Source organism: Nelumbo nucifera, chromosome 1 (assembly GCF_055504915.1).
Source record: "Nelumbo nucifera cultivar China Antique chromosome 1, China Antique-T2T, whole genome shotgun sequence".
Lineage (NCBI taxonomy): Eukaryota > Viridiplantae > Streptophyta > Magnoliopsida > Proteales > Nelumbonaceae > Nelumbo > Nelumbo nucifera.
The window spans coordinates 185,942,187-185,954,538 of NC_142649.1; the positions used below are offsets into that span (position 1 = coordinate 185,942,187).

Below are 12,352 nucleotides of genomic sequence, written 5' to 3' on the forward strand. Positions count from 1 at the left end.
CTTCATAAGTTGATACATTTGACCTGAAATGTTGAATTGATTTACCACCAAATAGGAAAACAATTTCACTTTTTGGTTAATTTTGAATTTTGTATTTTATCTATATCATCAATAAAGAGTTGAAAACAATTCTTGTTTATCGTGTCTAATTTTTAATATGATTAATGTAAAATATTATAGATGTGTCCAAATGTTTTCTATAGAGTTTCTATCTTTTTCATATTTTTTGCATTTTTATCTTTTTTTAATTTTTATTATTTAACTATGAAATCAATGATTGACACATATGGCCCAAAAGGTTGAATTGTTAACCTGCCACTAAGAAAAGAATTTCATTTTTGGATTGGTTTGAAATTTTATATTTTATTTCCAACATCAATAAAGCAATTATTATTTATCACACTTATTTTTCTTTGATATGATTAATATAAAATATTAGACAGGTGCCTAAATGTTATTTACAAAATTTTTTATCATTACATAATACTTTTGTGTTTTTTTATATTTTTCATTTTTATGTAATTATGATATTAAGGGTTGCCATATTTAACTCACAAGGTTGAATTGTTGACTCACCACCACAAAAATATTTTTTACTTTTGGATATCTTTCCAACATCAATAAGAATAATTATTATTTATCATACTTATTTTTGTTTTAATATGAGTAATGTGTATGCCCAATTTTTCTATATTTGTTATTTGTTTATATTTTAAAATTTTTTATTTAATTATAACATCATGGATTAGCCCACTTGACTTAGATGGCTAAATTTCTTACTCACTACCATGATGGAAAAATGGTTCCATTTTTGGGTAAATTTAAAAAAAAAACATGTATTTATATCGTTAAAAGCATTGGATGCAGATCAAATTAATAAAATTTATATTTTTTATTTTGTGAAAATAGTATCTTAAATATAGGATTCAGTAAAGGAATGAGAGTTAATACTACTTAATGAGAGGGAATTGAATGAGGAGAAATGTAGTAGTTCAAATTACATTTTGTGCCCTCACAATTAGAGAGTAACTAAATTCAAAAGGGTATTCTAGTACAAAAGTCCCAACCATTATTCACACTTTTAATAATAGTATAAAAGCAGTAAACGAAAAATGTAAAATGACATTTTTGCTATAACTTGTTTTCTAATTATTGAACAAAATAAGTTCTTTTGTATCTTTTTATCAAATAAGCATTATTAAATGAGGATGTAAAATAACAATTTTGCCTTTTTATTGTTTTTCAATTCAAACTTTAGAGGGGGCATTTTGTGGTCCAATGAAAATTTTAGAAGCCAAAGACTATTCACACTTTTATGGATAGTATAGATATAGATAGATAGATAGATAGATAGATACATAGATAGATATAAAGCAAAGCATTCCATGTCACATTGCCTTCCCTTTCTCCAAACCCCCTTCCTACATTCTCTTTAATTCCTTTTCCTTTCTCCATTACCCCTTCCCTACCCTCTCATTGAGCCACATCAGCAAGGCTTTTCTTTCTCCTATTAGTCCCCACTTCCTAATTGCCTAAAAATCTTCTTAAAACATCTCTCTCCTAAATATTCTTAAAATCTTTCTCTCTCTAGTTTACCCCTTATTTTCTCCTAAAATTCTCTTAATTACTTTCTATTCATTTACGTGGGTCAATAGGAGAGAGACATCTCAGGAAAAGAAAGAGAGAAAACTTGAACTATTTAAGGGTATAACATACAATATGGGTCCCATGTGTTGGCATTATTGTACTATTGTATGTTAAATTCAATTAATAATAAAAGTTTGCAAAGTTAATTAATGTTAGTAATTCATAAAATTATTCATTTCCATTTAAAAATGATTTACATAATAGAAAAATTAAAATAAATTACTGATTTTCTATTTTAACAATAATAATTGTATAATTAATTACATGAATATTATGCTTAATTTATAATAAAAAATTCTACATTATTAAAAATTTTAAACAGTGGTAAATTTAGCATAATATCATAACTTAATTTATACATCAATAACAATTTACTAAATAAATTATCATTGATTTAAATTTGACTTTAAAATAATAAAAAAATAAACACAATAAGCTGGGTTCAAATTTTAAGAAATAGTAACTTAGCATATATCATAACTTGAATTACACATTAATAAAAATTTACTAAATAAATTAAAATTTAATAAAAGTAAAACTTATTAATTTAAAATTTATTTAAATTCAATTTTAAAATAATGAAAATTAAATACAAGTCAGGTTTAGTATATGTTTGCCTTCACCCTAACTCGACACTCTAATGTGTTTACTGGAACCCGACATATGACATATAGTTTCTGAACCCAACCTAACCCTATAGGGATTCAACCTGATACTAACTAGACTTTCATCTTTTCAGCCGTATTTTTCTATAATGCATTTGAAAACCCAAGTAAAGATGGCAATCTAACCCACCCTTACTAAGGATCCTTACTTGCCTCGCCCGATCAGGGCAATTGTTTTAACTGTTGATTGGGTTTATGGTGGGTTTTAGGGAAGTCCAAACTTTGATGACCGAGGAAAGGGTGGGTTGGTATTTGTCCCAATGTTTTAAAAATCAACCTAAACCAAAACCATTTTCGCCACCAGTTTCTAATTTAGCGATTCGACCACCTGATCTGAACGAAGGACCCATTGCCATTGGAAAAATAAAATAAAAAATAATTAAAATAAAAAACAACTAAAAACCATTGTCCAAATTGAATAGGTTGGCAGTTTGATCATTCGGGTCAATGGTTTGATGACCAAGTCAATGATTTTTGTCAAAGGAACGGTTTAAGGGTGAAATGGAACTGGTTGCCTAGATGGTTTTCAAGCCAAATGATCTCCTCATTCGGGTCAATAACGGTTCAGAAATCATAATTTGTCCAGCCCAACAATAACCCCCAATAGATAATGTGTATGATATATTATTTTATATTATGTTTTATATTTTATATATAAATATTATAATATGACACCTATAATATATAATATTTTATAATCCATGGTTTTTGAATCATCATCGACTCAGACGGTAGGGTCGTTCTGCCCAGAAATCATTTAGACAACTAGTTTCTATTTCACCCCTGAACCATTCATTAGCCAAAAACCATTGACTTGGTCAGTGACCCATTGCCTCAGGCAGTCGAACCATCAACCCGTTTGACCCGAACAATAGTTTTGGCCATTTTTTATTTTAATTATTTTTTTATTATTTTGTTTTTTTAATTACAATGGGCCATCCATGCAGACCGGATAGTCGAACCACTGATCCAGAAGTTAGTGTCCAAATCATCTCTAATTTTGGGTCAATTTTTAAAACATTGGCATAATCAACCTCAATAAATATTATTAAAAATAAAAATTTAATGAAATTTAATACCAATTTACTAAATCATACAAAGCAAAATAAATAAAGATTGTGATGGATTTATTCCGACTTAAACCAATAAGAAATGACATAAGACACTTTCTAACTCAATTTCTTACAACAAAGCCCGTGCGTTGCATTGCACGGGTCCTGACCAGTAGTCATATATATGGAAATATAAAGCACTAATAAGTAGTACAAAAATAAGAGAAGAAGAACACGAAGACAACGGACGACTCACGTATAGAGTTGGCAGTGGGCCAGAATAGATCTCAGTAAACAAAAGGTGATGGTGATAAGGCAGGGTTTAAAGTTGGTCCCCCCATTAGAGGGAAAAGTACATACATACATAAATAAATGGAGGCTTAGACTTCTCCCCCTGGGATTGGTTGTCCATATGTAGGAGCTCCTACTGGTGCCCAAACTTGTCCAAATTTAGATCGCATTTTCTGGCATAGCTTTGGCAGATACACACCTGTACAGACAATAATTAATTAATTAATTAAACAAGGTCAATGTGAAATAAATAAATAACTACCTTAATATCAATTAACAAAGCGTTAGAAAAGTATTTGTATTCAAATTTGATACGAGTCCAAACCATGTCATTTAACATGGAAAAATCCAAAATAGTTACGTTGTAGAAAAATATTTACATTTTGACTTATACAATATATATATATATATATATATATATATATATATATATATATATATAAAATATTAAATTTAGGAGGTTATTTTTTTTGTTCCCATTGACTAAGAATTCCATGTTTATTTTTCAGATTTATGTGAGGACCAAAAATAGTTTATTTTCCTAGGTAAGTGATACCCATCTTCTAAGTGGATAAATAACTTTCTCACATAAGGAGTAAGTTGCTTATACTTGAATGGGACAAAAACACCTCTTTTAATAATGGATTTTTATGGTTAAAATGGTCATTACCTTATTTTCCTAGGAAATAAAATAACATAGGTAAATGTACTTACGCAGGTAAGTGTTTCCTAAAAATAACTTACCCAAGTAATTGCATATAATCTATGCAATTAGTATATGACTTTAAATTTGCATATAATCTATGCAAGTTCTAACAACCAAATTTAAGATAACAGGATCAATCAGGTATTAGAATTTTTGAATCCATTAATAACCCTAATTATCAATGAAACTAGGGTTATATTTTTTATTCACAGGAAAAAATCAGGGCTAGTTAGCTGTAATGAAACGAACCTTCTGCAGCTGCAAGATTGAAATAGAGATCAACAATATTTGGGCAGAACTGAAAACATTTGGGAGAGCAAAGCTTATGAAGGAAGTTGGGTTCCAAGAGCGAGTCGGAGGAGATGCCAACTGATTTCCTCTTGAGTCCACACGACTCAATACAGTCATCTATTTCCACCCAGCTAGCCGTGTTTTCCACAAGCACATCCGATGACTTGCATCCAAGCTTGACGCCGTCGGCACCTGCCTCGTATTTCTCCAGCACGCATCGGAAACCGGCAGACGATACTGAGAATGCACAGTATTCATTCGGCAAGTTCTCGCATGTAATTCCACCTGCAGTCTCACATACACAATTTCCATATGCACATACATGTGAAATGATATTTAAAAAAAAAAAAAAACTTTGTATTATTTTTGTATGTATTTACACTATAGAATACATATTTGCATTTGTAATCTTACCAAACTGAGCGTAAAGAATAAATAGAAAACCAATTAATCAAAGGAAAAACGAATGCGATTACCAAATGCAAGTGGAAATGGGAGGAGGAGAGCGAGCAGCAGCGTGAAAGCAGCCAAGGTAGTCGTGCTGTAGAAGGAATCCATATATATATTTGAATGGTTTTGGTTGTGCTTCTGCAACAGTGAACAGTGGGTCTCTCTCTCTATGTATATATATATATTGCCCTGATGAACACAGCTATATAGCACGTCTTAGCAATTGGCATATATGCAAGCTTTTATTTATAAGAGATGGAGGCCTAGGTTGAGGTGTGCATGTACATACGACATTGCTTTTCGCTTTTTGCTTTGACTTAATTTCACAGTCATAGAGAGATCATCTATTTGTTATTTTAAGCAAGTCAATTTGTTTGAAAGATAAATTAATTGGGGATTTAATATAATTTGGTTGACACTCAGAAGTAGTTTAGATCCATGCATATGGTGATGGTCTTGTACATGTATATAGAGCATTGGATTGTTCTCATCTCAACTTGGTCAAAAATCATAAAGGCAACAATAGATGTTTGTTTCTTAACGATATATTTTGGTTTTGGTACATCACAAGACACAAGTTGCGTTTAATTAATAATCAAGAAATTAGAAAGTCGTCGCCATCATCTTAAATTCTTAACTAAAGTGAAATTATATATGAGAAAGAGATGTAGAGAGAGGTTAATAACTAATTAAGAGGGTAATCAAAAGTCCACCACTCCAGTAAGTACTAAGTTGATCGTAATTAATGGGAACGTGAACTGGGATCGAATTGCTTAATATTAATTACCGGAAGAGCGAGAATTAAGGATCTCTCCATGTTGTAATTTAGTCCACCCTCCCTTTTAATCTACTTTACACTTTTTTTGGGGCAAAACTTTTGTAAAAGTAAAATCAAGTTTGAAATAATAAGATATGATGACTTTGGCATGCATGGGCATGGCTTCCCTAATCTAATCAGCCGGCCTAAGAAGCAATCTCTCCATAAAGGATTTCTTGCTGCTTTCTAAAGCAATGCAATTTTATTATTTCTTGTAAGGATATGATAGTAATGTAACGAGATCAAATCAGTTCCTCACAAGATTATCACCCATAATGTCTCACAGAATATTCTCATCGTCTATTGGGAACATCTTCCGATGATGACATCATCAGTTTTGGCATTATCATCGGGAAATGTTCACAATATACCACAGGAATATGTTGCAGGACATTGTGGAATGCTGATTTGAATTCCATTGAAATGGCATTATGGCATCTCATCATTTTTCTTCTTTCTTTTTTTATTAAAACCAAAACAAACACACACACAAGAAATAATCAACGTAACTGGATGTTACACCAACAAAATAAAAAGACTACAGATCCATAAGATGGAAAATTTTCCATCTAAGACTTATTTCATGACTTCAACCCTTTAGGCCCTAAACCTATGAACATATTTGATGTAAAGACAGGATTTTACTCCAATCCTTCATGAACGTAACATACCGGCTAAGCTAGTTAAAGCTTTCGGTTAGGCCTATAAGCGGTATTTGAAAATTTGAATTTGAATTTGAATCTAAGATTTAGTTTAATCAAATTGAATTTGAATATTATTTTTTTATCAAATCGAATTCAAACATACATTGATCTGATCCAATAAATATCCAAACCGATTATATATATGTATATATATTAAAAAAATGAAAAATAATATTAGTTCGAAAATCTCAAAATCGAACATTACATTCGAACTCTTTTAGTTTTACCTCTCAAAACCCTAACACTTCGTAACTCCCTTCTTTGTCGTCGGACGCCGCTCAAGCAACCACCATCGGTCCATCACTAGTCACCGCCCCTCATCGTCCAAGCAACCACCAGCCTTTCATTGGAGTTCAGACGCCATCATCGCTCATCTCATCCTTCCTCTTACCTTTATCTCTCTTCTCTCAGTCTGTGACTTGCTGCCCAAGCAACCACCATCACCGACGGCAGCATCAGTGATAGCGGTCAAGCACCGGTCACCGGCCATAGCTCAAGCTCAAAGCTTAAGATCAACACCATTTCTTTCGTCCAATTGCCGCTACTCAAGCTCAAGCAACCCTTAGGCCTCAACCATCCAGCATCATCGGCCTTGTGCTGCAACCCACGACTGCCATTGGGAACCCATTGCATTCGCACTGCCGAGAACCCACGCTTGTCGTGTTACAGTTACAATTCAAAAAGCCAATCAGTCGAATTCGATTCAAATCAAATATTTGATTTAATAATCGAATTCGAATTTGAATTGATATATTTGATACCCGTTGGATATCGAATCGAATTTGAATATCATTATTTATAATCAGTTTCGAATTCGAATCTAGCCTGATTCGATTCAAATTCGATCCATTTACAGACCTATTTTCAGTCGTCATACTCAATATAGGGCTGCAAAAAGATTAATTGGGGTTCAATTCAAATAGGTTATATCCAAATCCAAGTCAATAAGAATCTAGGAGATTTGAATTCAATTTGATATTGATGAATATGTAAAATACAAATCCAAATTTGAATCATTTATATATTTGGATTTTCCATTCTAGTTCTATTTGACTTCAAACTTAATAAATGTTGGGTTTGTGTTTTATTTTTCAGTCATTAGATTAGATTATGTTGTAATCTGATGATATATAGGTGTGATCCCCTCTTTTAGGTTAAAGTTAATTTTGCATATAAAAGGTTACTCTTTTGTATGTGGTAAATAATCAAGAGTTCTTTTGGTGCAAAGTTGAGAGAAGAATGGTGTTTTTAATGTAAAGGTGATTTTCTTTTTTTTGTATGGATTTTTTTTTTAATTTGAAAGAGGAAAGAGGGAATAGGTGTTCAAAGGGTCAAAGGTTAGTTTGGATTGAAAATTATAAGGTACCATGTATTGTTTCTCATTCATTTTTATAGTGAAAAAAAAAAGGTTTCTGGATGTAAGAAATACATCCAAGCCACACAAACCTTTTATATTCTTAGCAGTACCTTTTTTTTTTGTTTAGATTTCATTTGTTTTATTACCATTAGATTCTCTTACTTTCTATTTCATTTTAAATACTTTGTGGTTTCATCTCATGAATGATTGTTTGTGAGCCTAACAATAAATATGTATAAAATTAGTATCAATCTATAAAATTAAATATAAAATAAGGAATCATATATTGTAAATAAAAATAGATTTATCTTAATCATAAATCCCATTTAATCATATATAAGCTGAAATTAAAATAGTTGGTAAAGGTTTGGAACGTATTTTGTTGATAGAAAATCTCAACTGGAGGATTAGACTCCAACAACTAATGACATCAAAACCATAAACGGCTAGAGAATGAGCAACACCGTTACTTGAACAACACCACAAAGGAAAAGTACAAATTTAAACTATCACAGACGAACAAAATATTCTTTAAGTAAAAAAGATAACATCCTTCTTAAGTAAAAAAGATAACATCCTTGGGCCAGTCAAAATACTTCCTAGAAAGCCCATTGATTTAACTGCAAACAATCTAATTCTAAAATGATATTGTTTAAGTTTTTAATTTCTAGACTTTGGAAGTTACATTCTTTCTAAAGCCGCAAATGCTTCCACCTGAAGAGTAGAAAACCCCATGACCTCCTTTTACCATAATAGTACGTACGCATAAGATTTAAAGTATCGAAAATGCTATGCGTATCGGAAGGGCAAATTTAAGAAACGTATCAGGATACGCCTTGGATACATATGGATATGGACGAAAAATTAAAATACGCATGAAAATACATGGAAATGTTATAAATACTCTACATCATAAATAAACATCAATATCACTAAATATAAGACTTAAATGAGCTATTTATACATAAAAATCACGTATTTTAATGGATTTTTATAAAAAAAAAAACATATTATAATCAACAAATGGGAACAAAAACATACTATTTAATAAAATACTTAACTCAGTTCCAATATTCCAAATTCCAACTTCAAATTTTAAATCTATTATAATTTACAAATTCAACATGTGAATCCCATTATGATGTTTAAAAGTTAAAACTTTACATGAAGTCATGAATCACATAAAAGTTCAATTATTATATAAATTATCCAATTTTAAGTGTTAATGTGTTAGTAAGTTAATTTTCAATTGTTATTATGAATTTTTTTTTTTAAATATTTTTCAATTATTATCTAATACAAATATCCAATTAAGCAAATAATAACTGTTTTCATATTTTTTAGGCCACAATTATATTCACATTCAAATTATAGATTACAATGTGAAATATATCAATGCCTTTTATTTTGTATTTTTTAAATATTTTTAAATATTACTAAAAAATCATTTTAATTGTTTTAAACATTTTTCCAAGTGTTATCTAATCCATTTAAGCAATTAACAATCATTGAATCAAATAGCAATATAAAATTTGTAATTATTGAATCAAACATTTTTCTGTATTTTTAAATAATTATTTATTTGTACTCAAATAATTAGTGTGTATGTTTTATTCTAAAAATTAAACAAATATTTTTTTGAATGGATTCATGGATATCTATTATTTTTATTCTAAAATTAATAATTATTTTGCATGTTTTATTCTAAAAACTAAATAATTATTTATTTTTATTCAAATAATTATTTTTCATGTTTTATTCTAAAAATTAAATTAAAATTAAAAAAAAGTAAATATGTAACAGAAAATTTGAATGAATTTATGGACATAATATATGAAATACTTGTTTTGCATATTTCATTCTAAAAACTAAATAATTATTTATTTGAAATAATTATTTTGCATGTTTTATTCTAAAAATTAAACTAAAATTTAAAAAGTAAATATGTAACAGAAAAATTGAATGGGTTTATGAACATAATAGATCATCCATATATTTATTGTAAATATTTATTATTAGAATTTTATCATAGCAAAAAAGTTAGATAAATAAATAAATATTTATAATCTAAAAATAAAAATAAAAACAAATTAAATTTTTCATATGAAATTTCAATATATTGATGTCATTCTTAGCTCTACAACATACTCAACCTATAGGGTTAGATCACAAAAAAACTGAAGAAATTATCTGTATATTATATATTATTCTAAAAATAAAAAAATAAAAAAAAATCAATTATTTAGAAGAAATTTAAATTGATCTATGGACATGATAGATCATCCATAGATCTACAACATAATCAATATTTAGAGATAGATCACAAAAAAAAACCCTAAAATTTTCATTTCTTTCAGATTTTTAATATTCTAGAAAATTTTCAAATATTCACAAAGATGGAGCAAAATAAATGGGATTTTTTGCAAATGAATAACATATCAACATACTCAAAGATGTTTCTAAGCATCCAAACTAAAAAAACACAAAACCATTGGCTAAGATTTTAAAAAAATTGAAAAAGCATACATATTTTCGCTCATTTTTTAACAATCTTGAAAAACTTGTTGGATCTTGGAAATTTGTGAATGTTTTGGTGGGTTTTGGATAGATTTCAATCTTCAAGAATGATATGAAGGTTTCTATAGGGTTTTGGGAAGAAAGAGGACTTCTAAAATGAGTTTAGAAGCCCTCTTTCGAATGAAGTTTTTTTTTTTTCCACAACAGTAAAATTGCATTGTATCGGCCGATATAGCACCGAAATAGGCCAATACTCACTGAAACGTTACCGATATGGGCACGATATATTTCCGGAATGGAAAAAAAGGAACGATACTAAAGATTTGGTACTGTTCCCCATGCCGAAACCTCAAAGATTCGACACATATCGGCTGATAGCGAAATTTTAAACCTTGCGTATGCATACACTGATCTGACCTGTTCATGGGCAGCCTGGAGATCACATTGGCACTCCACGGAGGGCGCCCTACATGCACATCTGACTGTAAATTAGGAATATTTCACATACTTGTCATGGAGAGAGATGTTCCCAATACACGGGTGGGAGGTGCTGTGGCCTGTGGGGCGCCAATCTGATCTCAGCAGCTCGTCCGACTCAACTTACACTGTTTCAGTCCCAGATTTTGGACTGGATCCATTCAAATTTTGACAAAGTCTGAACCCGAGCCCGGCACATGTCTCACACACAGACTATTGGTGCTTATCCCTAGAGTCCAGAGCCCAAACTTTGAGCTGGATCAACGTTTCTCAAGTTGGGCTTCGGTTAAGGCATTTAGTAGCCCAATCCGGGCCCACCTAACTCAACCTGAGTGTTTACATTACAACTTGTATTTATGCACTTGACTGAGTAGGGGCATATCCTGAATGCTGTATTTCTGTTCTTCTTCCTGGGTAAACAATTAAATGGAATCCACCCCACTAAATGATATTTCTTTTCTTCTCACCTCTGCTTCTCTCCCTCTTTCTCGCCTCTATCTCTCGTCTCTGTCTCTGCCGACTCTGACCGACCGGCTTTGGTTGTCTCTCACCATCCCACGGCGAGTCATAGGGACCGGCTTTCATTGTCTCTCACCATCCCACGGCGAGTTACAAGCAAGTGAACGTTGTTGTTTCCAACAATGGTTGTCTCTCTCCCTTTCTCACTCTGTCTCTCATTTCTGCTCCCCTTGGACGCTGCTATGTCTCTCCCTCTCTCACTTTGTCTCTGCCGAATCTGACCGACCGGCGATGATGCAAGTGAACGCTATTGTTTCCTTGTATTTTTCCACGATGGACACATGTACCGCAGGCCACCTCCCGGTGATGAGAAGATTGATAGCTTCCGTCATTGGCGATGAGAAGATTGATAGCTTCGACTGGGATGATAACCTACGGTCACTTGTGAGCATGCAACAATAAGAATTGTTTTATTTTATTTATTATAAAAAATAATTATTTTTTTCTAATGATCGACATTAATCCTCTAGCTAATTAACAAGTGTCTATGTCTTCGAATTTTTTCCTAATTTTTTTTACCACTAAATCTTTTGTCTGACATTCCAGTGACTTTTTACTTACTACGTGAATAGGCGTAATCATTCTCCTTGGAAGATGGTATCTTCCGGTTGAACATTTTCTATATATTGAATCTCACGTGTGGAGTCTTTTACTCTTTGCGCTTTTAGTAACCATCCTTCTATATTCTCTTTTAATGTTTTAATCCTTTTTAGGTTGTATGCTCTTTTAATGCTTTTTTTGGTGATTAACACTTTCTTTCCACTACCGCAACAAAAAGGCAGAACTTGCATTTGGTAAGTCAAACTACTTGTGACTACTTTCACCTCAGTCCAATTCCATATTTGTTTTGCATAACTCA

At 31.2% G+C, this 12,352-nt stretch overlaps 1 protein-coding gene across 1 annotated transcript; it reads right to left on the reverse strand.

The window, feature by feature from the left end:
• Positions 1-3,533: 3,533 nt before the first annotated feature.
• On the reverse strand, positions 3,534-5,303 carry LOC104596085 (uncharacterized). Its single transcript, XM_010257106.2, has 3 exons — positions 5,129-5,303; positions 4,611-4,937; positions 3,534-3,854 (listed from the first exon to the last, which is right to left on the reverse strand). The coding sequence occupies exons 1-3, from the start codon at positions 5,208-5,210 to the stop codon at positions 3,745-3,747; spliced, it is 519 nt and encodes a 172-aa protein (XP_010255408.1). The 5' UTR covers positions 5,211-5,303; the 3' UTR covers positions 3,534-3,744.
• Positions 5,304-12,352: the final 7,049 nt, after the last annotated feature.

Bases quoted from the DNA above. Each gene is read 5' to 3' on its own strand.
- LOC104596085 (XM_010257106.2), bottom strand. From the start codon at position 5,210: ATGGATTCCTTCTACAGCACGACTACCTTGGCTGCTTTCACGCTGCTG. The intron at 4,938-5,128 runs GTAATCGCATTC...GTGAGACTGCAG, and splicing joins CCCATTTCCACTTGCATTTG to GTGGAATTACATGCGAGAAC. The intron at 3,855-4,610 runs GTTCGTTTCATT...TTGTCTGTACAG, and splicing joins CAATCTTGCAGCTGCAGAAG to GTGTGTATCTGCCAAAGCTA.